This window comes from Phaethon aethereus, assembly GCF_964289735.1.
Source record: "Phaethon aethereus genome assembly, chromosome: 19".
Taxonomy (NCBI): Eukaryota; Metazoa; Chordata; class Aves; order Phaethontiformes; family Phaethontidae; genus Phaethon; species Phaethon aethereus.
This window is the reverse complement of record NC_138595.1, coordinates 5,331,527-5,348,032: the sequence shown is the minus strand read 5'-3', so window position 1 is coordinate 5,348,032 and position 16,506 is coordinate 5,331,527. Positions and strand designations below refer to the sequence as shown.

General features: G+C 72.1%; 2 protein-coding genes across 7 annotated transcripts; one reads left to right on the top strand and one right to left on the bottom strand.

Annotated features, from left to right (window-relative positions):
* Positions 1 to 1,236: 1,236 nt before the first annotated feature.
* ANKRD13B (ankyrin repeat domain 13B) lies at positions 1,237 to 7,922 on the top strand (the record flags this gene model as incomplete). Its single annotated transcript, XM_082008728.1, has 13 exons — positions 1,237 to 1,416; positions 4,580 to 4,715; positions 4,884 to 5,008; positions 5,088 to 5,133; positions 5,406 to 5,549; positions 5,678 to 5,867; positions 5,984 to 6,050; positions 6,141 to 6,356; positions 6,434 to 6,564; positions 6,676 to 6,833; positions 6,914 to 7,066; positions 7,153 to 7,313; positions 7,539 to 7,922. Exons 1-13 carry the CDS (start codon positions 1,306 to 1,308, stop codon positions 7,920 to 7,922), a joined length of 2,022 nt encoding a protein of 673 aa, XP_081864854.1. The 5' UTR covers positions 1,237 to 1,305.
* Positions 7,923 to 8,619: 697 nt separating this feature from the next.
* Positions 8,620 to 13,321, bottom strand: CORO6 (coronin 6). 6 transcript variants are annotated; one of them, XM_082008581.1, is made up of 11 exons: positions 13,010 to 13,321; positions 12,281 to 12,403; positions 11,706 to 11,835; positions 11,443 to 11,624; positions 11,192 to 11,311; positions 10,852 to 10,971; positions 10,350 to 10,454; positions 10,119 to 10,264; positions 9,980 to 10,037; positions 9,668 to 9,898; positions 8,620 to 9,556 (listed from the first exon to the last, which is right to left on the bottom strand). In XM_082008581.1, the coding sequence occupies exons 1-11, from the start codon at positions 13,205 to 13,207 to the stop codon at positions 9,434 to 9,436; spliced, it is 1,536 nt and encodes a 511-aa protein (XP_081864707.1). In that variant the 5' UTR covers positions 13,208 to 13,321; the 3' UTR covers positions 8,620 to 9,433. The 6 variants fall into 6 exon arrangements, with proteins under 6 accessions (XP_081864707.1, XP_081864708.1, XP_081864709.1 ...); XM_082008582.1 differs by lacking the exon at positions 10,852 to 10,971; XM_082008583.1 differs by lacking the exon at positions 11,192 to 11,311.
* Positions 13,322 to 16,506: the final 3,185 nt, after the last annotated feature.

Below are 16,506 nucleotides of genomic sequence, written 5' to 3'. Positions count from 1 at the left end.
CCTGAGCACCCTCCCCGGTCCCGTGCAGCCCAGCCCGCCCCCGGGCACCCCCCGGCCCTGACGCCAGCCCCAGTCCCGGGTGCCCTCCTGGTCTCGGTCCCAGTCGAGGACGCTGTCCCGGCGCTGGCCCCAGCCCGGGTCCCGCACACCCCGGCCCCAGCCCTGGGCACCCCCCGGTCCCGCTCCTCTGTGCACCCCACTCCCGCGCAGCCCCACTCCCCACCCTGGCCCCATCCCAGGGGCACCACGGGGCGCAGTGGGGGCAGCCTGGGGGTCCCAGGACGCTGGGGTTCCCTGCCTGCCCCAGCAGCGCAGGCAGGACACCAGGTCTGCCCTCTGCCTGCTTTGGGGATGTGCGGGGGGGGCCACAGCCTCGCTGGGGTGTTCAGCAGGGGATTTTGGGGGGTGGGGGCACTGGGGCCCATTTGGGGTCTCTTTGGGGTCAGCGGCAGGGGCGACAGCCCGGTATCTCTGTGGGGGCCCACAGGCAGCCGTGGGGCCGGACCCCTGCAGCACAGCCACCCCAGGCAGGGGGTCAGATCCTGCCCCCCACGACCATGGGCCAGGCTGTGCGGCCTGCGCCGCGGGTGACCTCACCGCTGGTTGCTGGGGAGATGGCTCATGACGTCATGGGGCAGCGGGGCTGGCGAGGAGATGGAGGATGCTGTGCGGGGACTGGGGCGGGGGGACGCGACCACCGCCACCTTCATCGTGGCTGAACGGAGAATGATAACGGTGGGGCTCAGCCCGTGGCGGCGGCCCCGTGGCGGGGTGGGGGGCAGCGGGGCGGGAGGCCGAGGCGGCCAGCCGAGGCCCAGCCTCGCATTGTTCTCGGGCGGCAGCCGGAAAATGCGACGCCCGCCCCGGAGAAACGCGAGGCGGAAAAGGAAACGGGGCCGGGGGCCCCGCGGCTGCCGCTGCCCGGGTCGGGGGGCTTGGGGCACCCCCCGCCCCCCGCCTTCGCCCCTGCCCCGCCACCTGCCCGAGCCCACCAGCCCATGGAGGGGGGGAGTGGGGGTCAGCCGGGAGGGGGCCGGGGCAGGATTTGGTGTGGGGGGTCCTGAGTGCCAGCCCCGACCCCAGTGCAGCCAGCCCCGCGGGGTCGGGGGCCGCGGGGATGGGCGGTGAGCGGGGCGGGGGGGCGCCGAGGAGGAGGAGGAGGAGGAAGGGGGCGATGCCGGGCTGGGCGACTACAAGTCCCATGAGGCCGGGCGGTGCGGGGGGGCGCGGGGCAGCACCGGCGGGAGGTGCCGTGCCCGCCCCGCCCCGCGCCCCCCCGCCGCGCCGCTCCAGCATGCACGGAGGATGCTCGCCTCTCGCTCGGGCAGGCGGGGGCCGGAGGGCAGGTACCCGCTGCACTACCTCGTCTGGCACAACCGCCCCCGCGACCTGGACCGGGAGCTCAGCGCCAAGCAGGTGGGGCGGCGGGGGGCCGCGCGGGGCCGCGCGCGGGGACGCGCACAGCCCCCGGGCACGGCCCGCGCCGGTCGGGCTGATGCAACGCTCGGGGCTGGGATGAGGATGGAGAGGAAGACTGATGATAGCGGGGATGGGGTCCTGCCGGGGGTCGGCGGGGCGCGGCGGGGGGGAGGGGTGCGTGTGTGTCCCGCAGCCCCGGGGTGTGTCCGCTGCCCCCGGGGCTGGCACCGAGCGCTGGGTACCACCCGCCGGTCCCCTGCATCCCCTGCCGCGCGCAGCCCCAAGCATCCCTCCCCATGCGTCCCCGGCTCCCTGCTAGGCCTCTGCGGGCCCCCGGCACCCCCACCCGCACTCGGGGTGGGGGACACACACAGGGGCTTGATGCTGCCGGGGCGCAGTCCCCCAGCCCCAGGAGGCCAGGCGGGTTCTCCGCAGCGTGAGGGGACCCACCGTGCCCCCCAGCCCGGGAATCCCCCCAGCCGGCCGGTGACAGAGCGGGCACGTCCCCGGGCGGGTTCCCAGCCTCCCGCTCCCCCGTGGCCTGGCAATCCAGGTAATTAAAACCCAACCCCGAAGATGCAGGAAACCACAGGCACCGGAGGAAGACCTGTGGCGAGGCTGTGCCCAGCATCCCCGCTCCCCTAGCCCAGCTCCCAGCACCCCAGGGTGCTGGGGGCCACGCCGGATTGACCCCGGCGATGTATGAAATGAGGGGACCCCTGTGCTGCGACCCTCCCGCCGGGGTGCGGGCGATGGCTCCCACCACACCCGCCTCCATTGTGGGGGCCAGCTGAGGGGGCTGCGCCAGTGTCGCCCCAGCCCTCCACCCCATCGCCAGTGGTTTTATTTCTGTGGTAATTTGGGGTCGTTTCTCCCAGGAGCCCGGGGTGGCGGCTATCAAAGCTGGGCTTCAGCGGGCGCGGGGAGATGCAGGGGCTGCGAGGGTGGCTCCGGCCCCGCTCGCTGGCGGTGAGGGGCTCTGCCATGGCCCCCGCTGCCATTTGCAAGGATGAGAGAGGCACCCCTGGGAGTACACAGGGGGGCCCATGGGTGCTTGCAGGCCAGACCCCAGGGCAGGGGAGGTTTGGGGAAGGAGGTGGGGGCCAGCCCAGGCTAAGCCCCCCACCTCTTGTCCAGGGCGTGCAGGGACACAGCTCAGCCCTTCTCCCCGCCAGAGCAGCCCCCGGGTCAGTGGGTCGGGGCTGGCACTGTGTGTGATGCTGGGGATGGGTGTCCCCCTGCCCAGGGGCTCTGCCCCCCTGCCACCCCGGGGACCCGTGTGGGGCAGTTGGCACCACATGGGCCCCCCACACGTGCAGGTGTTTGGGGTTGGGAAGCGCTGGGGCAGGTGGAAGTGTTGCTTCTCTCTGTGTCCCCATAAGGGCCCTGTGTGGGTCACCCCCGAATTGTCACCATGTCCACGCTTGCCTCCACTTGGGGGGCAAGGGCCAGTGGGTCCCCGTGGCAAGGACAGCGCGAGGACATGGCAGGCAGTAACACGGAGCCCTGTGTGCCAGGACACCCCAGACCGCAGCCTGCCCCATCACGCACGGTGGGGACCTGGGGCTGCACAGGGACAGCAGCGCCTGGCACCACCTCCCCGTGCTGGCCCATGTCCCCCGCTGCCACGCAGGCGCTGGGGTCCCCCACCCTGGGGGCAGCCCCGACAGAGGGGATGTGCTGCGCCACACGCCCAGCTGGCACAGGAGGAGCGGCCGAGCTGCGGTCCTGCGCTGTGCCGCTGCCACCCCGAAGCACCCCGGTCCCTCTCCCCGTCCCCAGTGGGTGTCACGGCCCCAGGACGGGCAGCGCTCAGAGGTCTGTGCCGCTGGCCCCGAGCCGGAGCCGCCCCAGCGCCAGGGCCGGGCACCCAGATCTTGCGGGTGAAAACTGGGTCACACCGTGTCCCCCGGCGCTGCGTCCCCGGAGCGGGGACCCTCGTCCCGCCTGGCACTGGGGCAGGGCTGCAGCTGGGGAGCCCCGCCGAGCCTGCAGCACCCGTCCCCCGGCTGGGGGGCAATTGCTTTAATTAGAGTCATTTCATTAGCGCAATTAAGAAGCAGCGGTCGCCTGGAGAGCGTTGGAGCAGCACATTGCCTCCCAGGGAACTTGGGGGGTGGTTTTTCTCTGGCAGTGTGGGTAGCCTGGGGATCCCGCCGCCTGGTGAGCCCCTGGGGATGAGGGGCATGGGGATGCCCACAGCCGGGCAGGGATGGGGACATCCCTGGGGCAGAGGGGCTGCAGGACATGCCTAAGAGCGAGGCAGGGACTTGCTGCGGGTGAGAGCCTGGAGCCACTCCCCACCCCTGCCCAGCCCCAAACACCTCCGTGGTGCCGGGTCCCAGCTGGCACCTTTGGGTCCTGCACCCCAGGTTTGTCCTCCCAGGGTGGCCTCCCCAAAACCCGCGCCTTGATTCGGGGTTCATCCCCACCACACCCCGAGCGGGGCCCACGGGTGCTCGGGGTGCCCGCTGCCGGCACGGGCGGGCAAGGGATTCCTCGGGGCTGGCTGGGCGCCAGGCTCCGGGCTTGGCACAAACAATGGCAGCCCCAGCGCGTGGCTCCCCAGGGCCCGGGGATCCTCCGAGCAGCCGCTCCGCTCACGCAGCCGCCCGCCCCCGGCTCAGGCAGGGGAACACGTGCGCCCGCCGCAGCCCACGTCGCCCGCCGCGCTCGCGGCCCTGGTGCAGGGGGGCTGCCGGCAGCTGCTGCCTGGCAACTGAGCAGGAACCCCCCCCTCCAAATCCTAGAGGTGGGGGCTTTTCCCCAGCTTGCAGCTGCATCGAGCTGCGCAGAGCTCCGTGCGCCACGCCGGGGGCATCCGTGCCGCCCGCTGCCACGCCGTGCCCCTGCTCCGTGCCCGCGTGGTGGGCGCAGGCCAGCCTGACTGCGCCGAGCCGTGCTGGGTGCTGGCAGCCACCGCCGCGCTCTTCCCACCCTCCCCACGGGGCTGGCAGCGGCTGTGGGGAGCAGGGAGAGCCTTCTGGGGTGCAGCGCGTCTCTTGGGGGAGCTCAGGGACGGGGATGCTCTCCGAGATACCGGCAAACGTCGGCCGCTTTCCCTGGCTGCGCCGGCCGGGAGCCTCGCGTTTGCAGGAGGGCACTGCGGGGCGAGGTGCGGCTGCCCTGGTGCCCCCTGAGCCCCGCAACCTCCCCGCAGGCCGACATCGAGCAGCTGGACCCCCGAGGACGCACCCCGCTGCACCTGGCCACCACGCTGGGCCACCTCGAGTGCGCCCGGGTGCTGCTGAAGCATGGGGCCGACGTGGGCAAGGAGAACCGCAGCGGCTGGACAGGTGAGCGGGGGGCTCGCTGCCTCGGTCCCCGGCCAAGCTGCCCTGGCACGGGCAGGGGCACGGGCACGGGCTTGCATGTGGCTCCGGTGCAGTGGCCGGCTCTGCCGTGCCGTGCCGTGCCGTGCCGTGCCGTGCCACCCCCGGGCACTGCCCCTCTCTGCCCTGCAGTCCTGCAGGAGGCCGTGAGCACCCGCGACCTGGAGCTGGTGCAGCTGGTCCTGCGCTACCGCGACTACCAGAGAGCCATCAAGCGCCTGGCCGGGATCCCCATCCTGCTGGAGAAGCTGCGTAAGGTACCTGCCCCCGGCAGGGCCACCGGGGCCGGGGAACGCCGGCCACGGGCTCCCCCTGACCCCGCCGTGCTCTCCACAGGCCCAGGACTTCTACGTGGAGATGAAGTGGGAGTTCACCAGCTGGGGTAAGCGCGGGGCAGAGCGCGGCGGGGGGAGCAGGAATTTCCCAGCAGAGCCTCCCCCATCTTGGGCGCTGCCCCCAGCACCAGCATCCGTCCCCGTCCCCAGGGTGGGGGACACCTGTCCTCTTCCCCCCCACACACCCCAGGCTGGCAGACCCCCGTGCCGCCGAGGTGCTGGGTCCCAGGCACGTCTCCCACCCAGCTCAGCGCTGGCAGCCCGCCCAGGGGTGCAGGGTGGCCCCGTCCCTGGCTGGGCTATCGCTGTCTCTCCCCAGTGCCGCTCGTGTCCAAGATCTGCCCCAGCGACACCTACAAGGTGTGGAAGAGTGGCCAGAACCTGCGAGTGGACACCACGCTGCTGGGCTTCGACCACATGACCTGGCAGCGGGGCAACCGCAGCTTCGTCTTTCGGGGACAAGGTGAGCCAGCGCCGGGGTGTCCCCCGTCGCCGGGGAGCACCGGCGGAGCCCCTCGGTGCTGCAGCGGGGACGAGTGACGTGCTGGGGACCGCGGTTGTCCCCACATACCCTGACCCCCCTCCCACTAGACACCAGCGCGGTGGTGATGGAGATCGACCACGACCGGCGGGTGGTCTACTCGGAGACGCTGGCCCTGGCCGGCCACGACCAAGAGGTGCTGCTGGCTGCTGTGCAGCCCACCGAGGAGCAGGTGATGGGGCGGCTGACGGCCCCCGTCGTCACCACCCAGCTCGACACCAAGAACATCGCCTTCGAGAGGTGGGCTGGTGGTGGCACTGAGCCCCCCCGGGGGTGCACAGCCCCCCGGGGTGCTCACACCACAGGCTGTGCGAGGGTGGCCGCCCATCACTCACAGTGCCCCGTGTCGCCCCCAGGAACAAGTCTGGGATCCTGGGCTGGAGGAGCGAGAAGACGGAAATGGTGAACGGGTACGAGGCCAAGGTGAGGGGCAGGGACGTGAACCGCCTGAAGCGGGTAGGGCCGGTTCGGGGCGGGGAGTATCTGCCTTTGATGTTCCCCCTCCTTGGCCAGGTCTACGGTGCATCCAACGTCGAGCTGATCACGCGGACGCGGACCGAGCACCTCTCGGACCAGCACAAGGGCAAGAGCAAAGGTGGAGCCGGCGCGGGCTGCGCGGGCAGGGCGCTGCGCGGCTCCGGCCTCACCCCCTCCTCTCCCGCAGGCAGTAAGACCCCCCTGCAGTCCTTCCTGGGCATCGCCGAGCAGCACGTGGGGCCCAACAACGGGGTGAGTGTCCCGGGGGTCCCGGCGGGTGGGCGGCCCCGCGGCCGGAGCCCCCATTACCCGACCGAGGTGTCCCGCAGACGCTGATCACGCAGACGCTGAGCCACGCCAACCCCACCGCCATCACCCCCGAGGAGTACTTCAACCCCAACTTTGAGCTGGGCAACAGGGACATGGGGCGGCCCATGGAGCTCACCACCAAGACACAGAAGTGAGGGGGGGAAGGAGCAGATTGGGGACCCCCCCCGTCACCCCCCCCGACCACTGCAGAGACCCCGGGGGGGCAGGCAGGGGTCCCCAGCCCGGCGCCTGTCCCCGGCAGGTTCAAGGCGAAGCTGTGGCTGTGCGAGGACCACCCGCTGTCCCTCTGCGAGCAGGTTGCCCCCATCATCGACCTCATGGCAATAAGCAACGCGCTTTTCGCCAAACTGCGGGACTTCATCACCCTGCGCCTCCCGCCCGGCTTCCCCGTCAAGATCGGTACGGGGAGGGGGGGTCTTTGCCGCCGGCGTGGGCGGCACAGCCGGCTTCCCTCCCTGCTTTTGTCCTCTTCCCCACAGAGATCCCCATCTTCCACATCCTCAACGCCCGCATCACCTTCGGGAACCTCAACGGCTGCGACGAGCCCGTCAGCTCCCTGCGGCACAGCCCCAGCAGCGAGGCGCCTTCCCCCAGCAGCGACTCCTCCAGCGTCAGCAGCTCCAGCTCCCTGAGTACTCGGGCTGGGGGGGACGCGGCCGGGGGGGGACACGCGCGCACGGCGGGGTGCCCAGCCGTGCCCACGCCCGTCTCCCCGCAGCCTCGTGCCGGGCGTGCGAGATGGACCCGGCCCTCTTCGAGGTGCCGCGGGGGTACAGCGTGGTGGGCGCCCACCAGGACGCCCTGCGGGAGGATGAGGACGACCTGCTGCAGTTCGCCATCCAGCAGAGCCTGCTGGAAGCGGGCAGCGAGTACGACCAGGTGGGTGCCGCGCCCCCCCACCCCGCCCCGCCTCCTCCTGCCCCCCCCGGCTGGGGGACCCCGCTGCCCCCCGCATCCTGATGCTGCCCCAGGATGCTCGCCCCACCTTGCCCCATCCCCGCATCCCACGGCGGCGGGACAGAGCTTACGCTGGGGGGCTGGGTTTTGGGGTGCTGGGGGGGCGGGGGAGCCCCCCGCCGAGCACCCCTCTGCTGCCGGCCGCAGGTGACCATTTGGGAAGCGCTGACCAACAGCAAGCCGGGCACCCACCCCATGTCGCACGAGGGACGCCGGGGAGACAGGTTGGTAAGGTCCGGCCAGCCCCCCCGCGGGGGAGCGGGAGGGGGTGCCCGCCCCACGGGGACCCCCGCTGAGACCCTGCCCGCCCCCCCCAGGACTCCCCAGCACACGGCGACCCCCCGGCCCCCCGTCACCTCGGCCCCGGCGGGGGGCGGCGGGGGGCCCAGCACCCTGTTCCCCAGCTACGCGGAGCAGCTGCGGCTGGCCATGGCGCTGTCGGCGCGGGAGCAGGAGGAAGCCGAGCGCCGGACGCGCCAGGAGGAAGAGGAGCTGCAGCGGATCCTGCAGCTCTCGCTGACGGAGAAGTGACCCCGTGCCCCCGCTGAGCCCCCCCCCCTCCCCGATGGGGACGGGGACGCAGCCGGAGCCGTGTATGAGGGCACGGAGGGGGAGCGGGGGGGGACCCAGCCCAAGCACTGCGGAGGGCAAATGGGGAGGGGTGGCAGGATTTGGCCCTGGCGTGGTGGAGATCATCCCCATAGCCGGGGCGGTACTGGGGTGGGGGGTGGGGGGCACCCCACAGCAGGACGGAGTGGGTGTGGGTGACAGCCCTGCAGCTGGGGTGGCAGGGAGCAGGGGGGCAACCCCACGGACTGTACCCCACTCCTGGGACAGCCTGAGCCCCCCCAACCGCCCGATGGCCTCTCGCCCCGGGAAGGGGGTGGGGGGCACATCCTGCCCCAAATGGGGAGGCTGCCAGCGGCATGGGGTCCCGGGGTGCCCCCAGAACCCCTGGGTTCTGCCCAGCCCCCCTGCCCAGGCCCTACCAAGTGCACTTACCCGGGAGCTGCTCTGCCTGCCAACGGGGGGGAGCTCAGCCCCATTGCACCCCACAGCCAGCGGCGGGGCTGCACCGCCACCCCCCACCCCGGCGTGGGGGTCTGCGGGAGCAGCTGAGGGGATGCCTGCAAAATGCCGCCCAGTGTCACCTCCCCTTACCCCCTGCTCGCACCCCCCCCCCCGGCTCGGATGCCACCCCCTTGGCAGCGCTGCCCCCCCCTCGTCCCGGGCACTGACCCCGAGAGAAACCTTACGTCAAATGGTGCTAACCCCCGGCCCCCCCGGGCTGCTCCTCCTTTGCACATGGGGGGCCGGGGGCTGGGGGGGGCTGGGCTCGCTCCCCTGGGACTTTTCGTAGCCGGCGCCCCCCGCCCTCCCCACGCACCCCACAAGCGACGTCTGGGCCAGGGCCGGGGGAGCCCGAGCAGCTCCGACCGCGGCCAACACCAATAAATGCTCTTTAATGTTTGTCCCTCTCGGCCGCTCTCTGCCTGCGCCGGCGCCGTGCGGGCAGCGGGGCGCAGGCAGGGCCCCCCGGCGTGGTGGTCCCACGTCCCCGGTACCCGCCACGCGGCCACGGACAGCCGAACCCTTTATTAAAGGGAGACCCAGGAGGAAAGAGCCGGTCGGGAGCACCCGCCGAGGGGGGCAATGGGGCAGGGGGAGGCGAGGGGGTGATGGGGGGGGTGTAGCACCGTACCCCAGCGCATCCTGGCTGGGGGGGCCGGCAGGCCCCTGGCCTGGGAGGATGCTGGTGTCCGGCTTGCAGGTCCCCGAGGAGGGATGCTCAGCAGCCCCAAGCTGCAGGCGCCGAAGCGGGACCCCCCCGGGCGCTGCAGCGGGGTGCCGGTGTGCCGGGCCGCCCCTGGAGCAGGATGCGACCGATGCCGGGGGGGGGGGATCAGGGTCCGACCCCTCCCTGCAGCCTTGGCTCCTGGGGAAAGAACACGGCTCTGGGCTCCTGCCCTCTGCGGGGACTCGGCTTTAATCCCGGGGGGGCCGGGGCAGTCCTCGCCCTGCCCGTGGCCGTGGCCGTGGGGCTAGTCCGTGCCGTTGGTGAACTGGCAGAGTTTGTTCTCCAGGTCGGAGATGCGCTTCTCCTGCGCTTGGACTGTCTCCTTCAGGGCACGGATCTCCTCCAGCACCTCCTCCAAGGCTGGCTGCTGCGGCGGGGGGACGCACAGGGTCACCGGGGAGCCCCTCCGGCCCCCCCCAACCCCACCCCAGGCAGGGGGTCACCCCCGCCACGACGTCCCCGTCCCCGGGACACTCACAGAGAAGTTGGGGTCGCAGGTGGAGTGGCTGCGGCGGGGGCCCGGGGGGGGCTTGTTGTCCAGGATGTTCTTCTTGACCACCTTCAGCTCCCGGTTCTTGACGGGGACGTAGCCGTCCCGCAGCGAGATGAGGATGGGCTCCGCGTCCTTCCCCGACAGCCACTCGTCTGCCTCCAGGGCTGGCTCGGGGCCCGGCGTGTCGGGGTACAGGTCGTCCTGGAAGAGGTCTGACTGCGGGGGCGAGGGAGACGGAGGTGAGGTGAGGGTGCGCGTCCCCCCCCGAGCATCCCCCCGGGACCCCCGCGGGCTCACCTTGCGCGGCACCGTCATGACGATGGGCTCGCACTTGCGCTCGTGCAGCTTGAAGAACCTGCGTGGGACAGAGGAGGTCGAGGTCCGGCCGCCCCCCCCCGCCCCCCCCGCTTCCCCCCCGGCCCCCCCCAGCCCCCACCTGGCAATCTCGCACTTGCTGACGTCCAGCCCGCGCTTGGGCATGAAGCCCATGCCCCGCTGCGGCTCCTTGCTGCTGTAGGTGTTCAGGTAGTGCACGTAGGGCGCCTCGCCCGTGATCTCGAAGTACCGGATGCTGCTGTCCCCCTGCGGGGGTGCGGACGGGTGTCAGCCGGCCCCGGCACCCCCAGGAAGGAGGTGGCGTGGGGGGGGGTGCCCCGGCGGGGGTTACCTTCCCGCAGAGGTAGACGATGCTGGAGTCGGGGTCGTAGAAGGGCAGCAGGACGCCGTTGCTGGTGTCCATCTCCTGCAGGGCGATGGGCTCCTCAAAGTCCTTCTGCGGGGCCGGAGCGGGGCGGGGGGGCCGGGGGTGAGCGGCAGCTCCGAAACCCTCGTCCCGGTTAGTCACACGCGTTAGCCACGGCACACTGCGCGGACGGGGCTCGTCCCCCCCGGCGCACGCAACCCCCCGGGCAGGCAGCTTGGCGCGTCCCCCCCAGCCCCGCTCCGGCTTACCTGCACGGCCGGGTGCACCCCGGCCTGGCTTGCCCCCCGCCCCCAGCACTCCCTGCCCCCCCGGGCCCCCTCCCCATGCCCGGCACAGCACGGCACACTTGGGAACTTGGCATCTTTTTGGAGGTGGGGGATGCAGCCGGCACCCCATCCCGGGGTGGGGGGTCAGGGGGTCGGGGGAGGCCAAGTTCCCGGGGCAGCACTCCATGCGGCCGCGTTACCGGGTCCCACAAGCCCAGCTCCCGCTGGCTCATTCTGGTAAAGCCCGTGGTGAAGATGTGTCCTTCCCGTGTGAAGATGGCCCGCACGGGCCTCAGCCCTTCGTGGGGGGCAAACCTCTCCTGGGGGGAGGGGGAGAGAGTCAGCGCGGGGCCGGGGCCGGGGGGAGAAGGGGGGGGTCCGGATCTGTCCCCCAAAACAGCCGCTGAGTCCTGCTCCTGGGCAGTGTGTGAGGCTCCCGGGGCGCACGTGCCGCCAAGAGCGTCCCTGGCACCCGGCGCGTCCCCGGCTCCGCGGGGTCCCCAGGACGGCGCCGGCGGGGCGGGAGCCGCCGTCTCGTACCAGGTCCCAGAGGCCCAGCTGCCGCTCGCTCATCTTGCTGAAGCCGGTGGTGAAGATCTTGCCATCGGCCATGAAGATGGCGCGGATGGGGCGGGCGCCGTCGTGCGGTTTGGCTTTCTCCTGCGCCGGCCGTTAGCGGGTTAAGACCAAAGACAGAGACGCGCGGGCGCGGGCGGTTAGTGGGGTCAGGCAGGCAGGGGGTGGGGGGACGCCGCGGCGGGATGGTGGGGGGACGCGGCGGGGGCACTCACCGCCACGACCTGCTGCTTGCGGGGGTCGATGACGCGGACCTTCTTGTCCTTGCAGGTGGTGACGAGGAGGCTGCCGTTGCGGTTCCAGCCCACGTTGTAGATGAGGTCGGTGTGCATGTCCTCCAGCGCCAGCAGCATCTCCCCCGTGCCCACGTTCCAGAGGATCACCAGGTTGTCACAGCCTGCGGAGGACCGACGGGGTGGACGCCGTCACCCCACGGATCCCGCCCCACCCCGGGGAGGGCGACCCGGGACCCCCTTACCTGCGCTGAGCAGGACGTTGCGGGCGGTGGGGTGCCACGAGATGATGCCCACCCGCTTGGAGTGTCCCTCCAGCGTCACCACCGGCTCCGTGATGTTGCGCACGGGGACGTAGTCGGGGACCTGCCACACCTGGGGGGGGACGGAGCGCGGGGTGTGGGGCGGCGGGGATCGCCCTGCGGGTGAGCGCTAAGCGGCTGAGGGCCTCGGAGCCAATTAACCTCATCGTTAATCCTGGCTCAGGCTGCGGGGGGGGCGGCGAGGGGACGGCAGCAGCGCCCGCATCCCGGGGCGCATCCCCAGCGCTCGGGGTGCTGGTGGGCACGGGGAGGGGGGCACGGCCGGGGCGCAGCCCCCAGCCCCCCCCCAGCTATTCCGGGGTGCTGAGTCGCCGGGACGGGTATATTTAGCACAAACTGCTGCATCATGGAGAGAGCAGCCGCCGCCAGCGGGAACGCATGGCACCGGGGCTAAAAATAGGCCAGTGACACTTCGCAGGCGGCGAAGGCGGGGGGATGCTCCGCACCGCTCCCCCGGCACCCGCCACCCCCCTCCCGCCCGGCGCCCGGCCCCTCACCATGACGGTGGTGTCCTCGGAGGCGCTGGCGATGACGTTGTCGTTGTGGGGACACCAGTCGATGTCCAGCACGGGCGCCGTGTGCCCCGTCACCAGCGGGTGGTTCTTGTCCACCCGTCCCGTCTGCAACGCCGAGGTGCCGGGATGAGTCCCCGGTGGCCGGGGGTTCCCTGCCAGGTGCCCCCCAAGCCCCAGCCCGGCCACCATCTGAGGCTGTGGCACAAGCGGGGACACGCAGGGGGCCCCGGCGGCGGCCAGAGCTTTGCGCCCGCCTCGAAAGGGGAAACTGAGGCACGCGGTGGGAACGGGGCTCACTTAGCACGGGGCCCCCGTAGGGACACAGAGGGGAACGATGTGCCCTGGGAGAGGTTGTTTTGTGTTCTCTCTGACGGCAGGGAGGGGCTGGGGACCCCCTCCCAGCTCCTCTGCTGGGGTGGGCAGGGCAGACCCCACCCCATTGGGATGCTCCCTGTGCATCCCGTGCCCCCGGGGAATTTGGGCTGGGGAGAAAGCAGCCGGGGGTTTTCTCGGCTCGGTCGCCCCCAGGACGTCATCCTTTGCAGGTGCCGATGACCACCCCAGGCTGCCTCTGCCCCAAGCCCCCATGTGAGGACAGGGATGTCAGGGCAAAGCCGGGGGGCCACAGTAGCCCCCCAAAAGCAGAACCCATCAGCATCTCCTCCCCCATGCACCCCAGGGGGGCCAAGTCCCGGCAGCCTCTCCACTCACCTTGGCGAGGGGCAGGACGATGAAGGCCCCCCCGCCACCAGACTCCACGATGATGGCCACAAACTTGGGGTTGACGGCACAGAAGGAGCTGTCCCACGTCACCTTGGAGACGCGGATGTCCTCATACATCTGGTCGGCCTTCACCGGCTGCCCGAAGACGTGCCGGAACTTGCTCTGGCGCACCACGCGGCGGCTCATGGCTGGGGGCCGCAGGATCAGGCCACGACCCTCCCTGGCACAGCAAGGAGGGGTTTCGGCCCCCTCAGGCCTCGCGTTCCAAGAGACACCCCTACCCCGGGCACAGCGGGGAGCCTGGGGACATGGAGATGGCAGGGGGTGAGGGTGCAGGATGGTGCCCAGCGTGGCCCAGACCCCCCGGCAGGGTCCGGGGCAGCCCCGGTGCAGGGCGCTGTGGGTGCTGCCAGTGCTGAGGACGGGCATCCCGCGGCTGGGGCTGCATGGTGGCCGTGGCCGTGCCATGACGTGCAGCTCTGCCGTGCCCTGTGGCTGTGCCGTGCCCCACGGCTGGCACTGGGGTTGGCACATGAGCTGCTGCAGCAGAGAAGCGAGACTGAGAGGAGTCTGGGGCGGACACGGAGGTGCCATCGACCAGGTCACAACTTGTCCCCTTCTGTCCCATCCTGCATCCGTGGCCTGAGGTCGCCTGCCTGGACCCGGCGCCCGGGAAGGAGGCTGTGCCTCCAGCGTTGCCCACCCCACACCTCCCCCCATGGCCCCTGCCCTGGGGCTCTGCGTGTGCCACCCACTCTGCACCCCCAGCCCGCTTGCCTGGCCATGACCCCGGGCAAGGGCTGGACCCGGCACAGCCATGCCGCCCCACGGGCACGCTGGGCTGCGGAGGAGCCCCCCGTGCTCGGCACGGCCCTGGCGGGGTCCCCAGCCCTCGGCCACAGCCGGACACGTTGCCCGCAAGCACCCGCCTCCCTCCCGAGCCTGCGCTGCTCCTCTGGGAGCACTGAGCCCCTCGGGACCCCGAAACCCCTGGAGCTGGGGCTCCGCAGCACCCATGAGCCACTGACCACCCCGGGGACTCCCCTGTGCTCTTCTGGGGCCTCAGCCACTGCCAGGGGCCGTATCCAGCCACCAAACCACAGCCCGGAGGGCCGGGCACCGCTGCCCCCAGCCTGTGGGGCCGATGTGGGCAGAGGTAGGAGCAGATTTGCTCCTCCGCGTCCCGGCTGGCAGCTTTTGGCCAGGGCACGTGCAGCACCAGGCCAAGCCACGTCTGCCCGGTCCCTGGGCAACCCCGGGGGTCCCCGTGGCCCTTCAGCATCGCCGCTGGCCTGGCAGAGCGGGTGTGGGTCAGAGCCAGGCAATGAGGGGGCCCGGAGCCCTGGTACCGAGGGGGGCTGGATGCCGGCACCGCTGGCGTCACCCCCAGGGCCCCGGGCACGGTCCCCAGCCCTGGGGAGGAGTGAGTGGGCTCCACGGGGATGCGCTCGGGTATTTTGCAGCACCTCATCCATTGCCAGCGGGAGCAGAGCTCGGGGTGTAGGCACGCAGGGGAGGGGGTGACAGCCCAGGCAGAGCACGTGCAGGGTACAGGCAGGATGCAGGCAGGGTGTGGGGTGCAGGGGAGGTGCAGATGTGGTGCAGACAGAGTTGAGCAGGGCGCAGGCAGGGTGTAGAGTGCAGGCAGGGTGTAGGGTGCAGGCTGGGTGCAAGCAGAGTTGGGCAGGGTACAGGCAGGGCTGAACGGGGTGCAGGCAGGGTGCCATCAGGGTGCAGGCAGGGCTGAACGGGGTGCAGGAGGGGTACAGACAGGGCGCAGGCAGGGTGCTAGCAGCGTGCAGGCGGGATGCAGGCAGGGTGCAGGTGGGGCCGGGTGGGGTGCGGGCAGGGTGCGGGCAGGGTGCGGGCAGGGTGCTAGCAGCGTGCAGGCGGGATGCAGGCGGGGTACGGGCGTGACACAGGCAGGGCGCAGGCAGGGCGCAGGCAAGGTGCAAGGCACGACACGGGCAGGACAGCCCCGCTCCCCGCTCCATTACGTTGCCACAATTGAATCCGCAGCGGCTGCTCGGGAACGACCAGAGGTCACTTTCCAAATATAGCCACCTCCTGCCGGGCGAGGGCCCGGGGGGCCCGGGGGGCCCGGGGGGCCGCAGCCCAGCGCCCCGCCGCCCCCTCCCCTCCCTCCCCCCTCCCGGTGCCCGCCGCCGCCCCCGGCTCCCACCTGCGCCCCGCGGCTCCCGCGCCCCGCTCGGCTCCGCTCCGCCCGGCTCCGCCCGGCTCCCCAGGGCCCGGCCCGGCCCGGCCCCGCTCGGCTCCACTCCGCCCGGCCCGGCCCGGCCCCGCAGCGCCGCTGCCGCAGAGGACAGCTGAGCCGAGCCGGGCGGCGGGGCCGGCACAGCCCCGCGGCGGGAGGAGGAGGAGGAGGAGGAGGAAGGGGGGGCGGCCCGGCCCCGCCTGCCCCCGCACCCTGCCCGGCCCCCGGCCTGCCGGCCCCACACCCCCGGGGCTGCCCGCAGGGACGGGGTCAGCCCCGGCGCAGCCGGCCCTCGCTCCCTCCCCAAAAGCGGGGCGGGGGGCCCGAGGGGGCCCGCAGCGCCCCTGGCCCGGTGCATGGGAGCCCCCTCGGCCCGGCGCTGCAGGGGTAGCAGAAGCCCCTCAGCCCCCTCCTGCCAGGCAGCGTCTTCCTAAAGAAGAAACCAAGGGGAGGGTCAGCCCTCGGCACCCCCAGGCTGCCGTCACCCCGGGGGTCACCTCTGCCCGGGGCTCAGCGGGACTCAGGGCCGCGACCCTGCGACGGGTCCCCCCGCACCCTGGGGCCAGCCCAGCCCCCCCGCCATGGACTGGCCCCGGGGGGCTCCTGGCACCCACAGTCCCCCGAGGGCTCACCACCTCCCCCCGGGAGCAAGGGGGCTGCAACCCCATGGGGGTGAGCCCACGTCAGCCCCGGCCCCGCGTAGCGGGATGGTTGCAGGCACGTTCAGAAGCCAGATTTGGGGTTTAGCAGAGCCCAGCCCCACAGGGATGCCCTGGCCCAAGGGGATTAAGGGATTGTAGGGCTTGGGCACCCGTGGGAGGGGAGCCGTGGTTCCTGGAAAGGCAGCGAAGCCCCGGACCCTACAAGGGCACCGAGCGGAGCCGGACGAGCATTGGCTGAGCCGGACAGGAGGGGGCAGCTGGCAAACAGGCAGGGAAAAGGTGACATCCTTGTTCATCCGGCCAAAGGGGTGGCAGGGAGGGAGGGGGCTGCAGAGGCACCCCTGCCTGCCCCGTCCCACCATGGCCCTGGCTCACTCTGTCCTTGGAGCGTGGGGACGGAGCGAGCCCAGTGTCCTGTGTCCCCAACTCCAAGCCACATCCCCAGCGAGTGGAGAAAAGGCCCCATGAAGCCTTTCCCCAGACAGTGCTGGGGGGAGCGGGAAGGGATGGGGCACCCCAGGGACACTGCCCGCCCCACAGCAATGGCCCTGCACCCCTGGCCCCACACCCTGGCGCCCGCTCAGCCCCGGCCCTGTGAAAGCTTCACA

What these genes read in the sequence shown, in the direction of transcription:
- CORO6 (XM_082008581.1), bottom strand. Translation starts at nt 13,207, where the DNA reads ATGAGCCGCCGCGTGGTGCGCCAGAGCAAGTTCCGGCACGTCTTCGGG. An exon ending in GCAAGCAGCAGGTCGTGGCG is followed by an intron (nt 11,312 to 11,442) that starts GTGAGTGCCCCC and finishes CGGCCGGCGCAG; the next exon opens with GAGAAAGCCAAACCGCACGA. An exon ending in AGCTGGGCCTCTGGGACCTG is followed by an intron (nt 10,972 to 11,191) that starts GTACGAGACGGC and finishes CCCTCCCCCCAG; the next exon opens with GAGAGGTTTGCCCCCCACGA.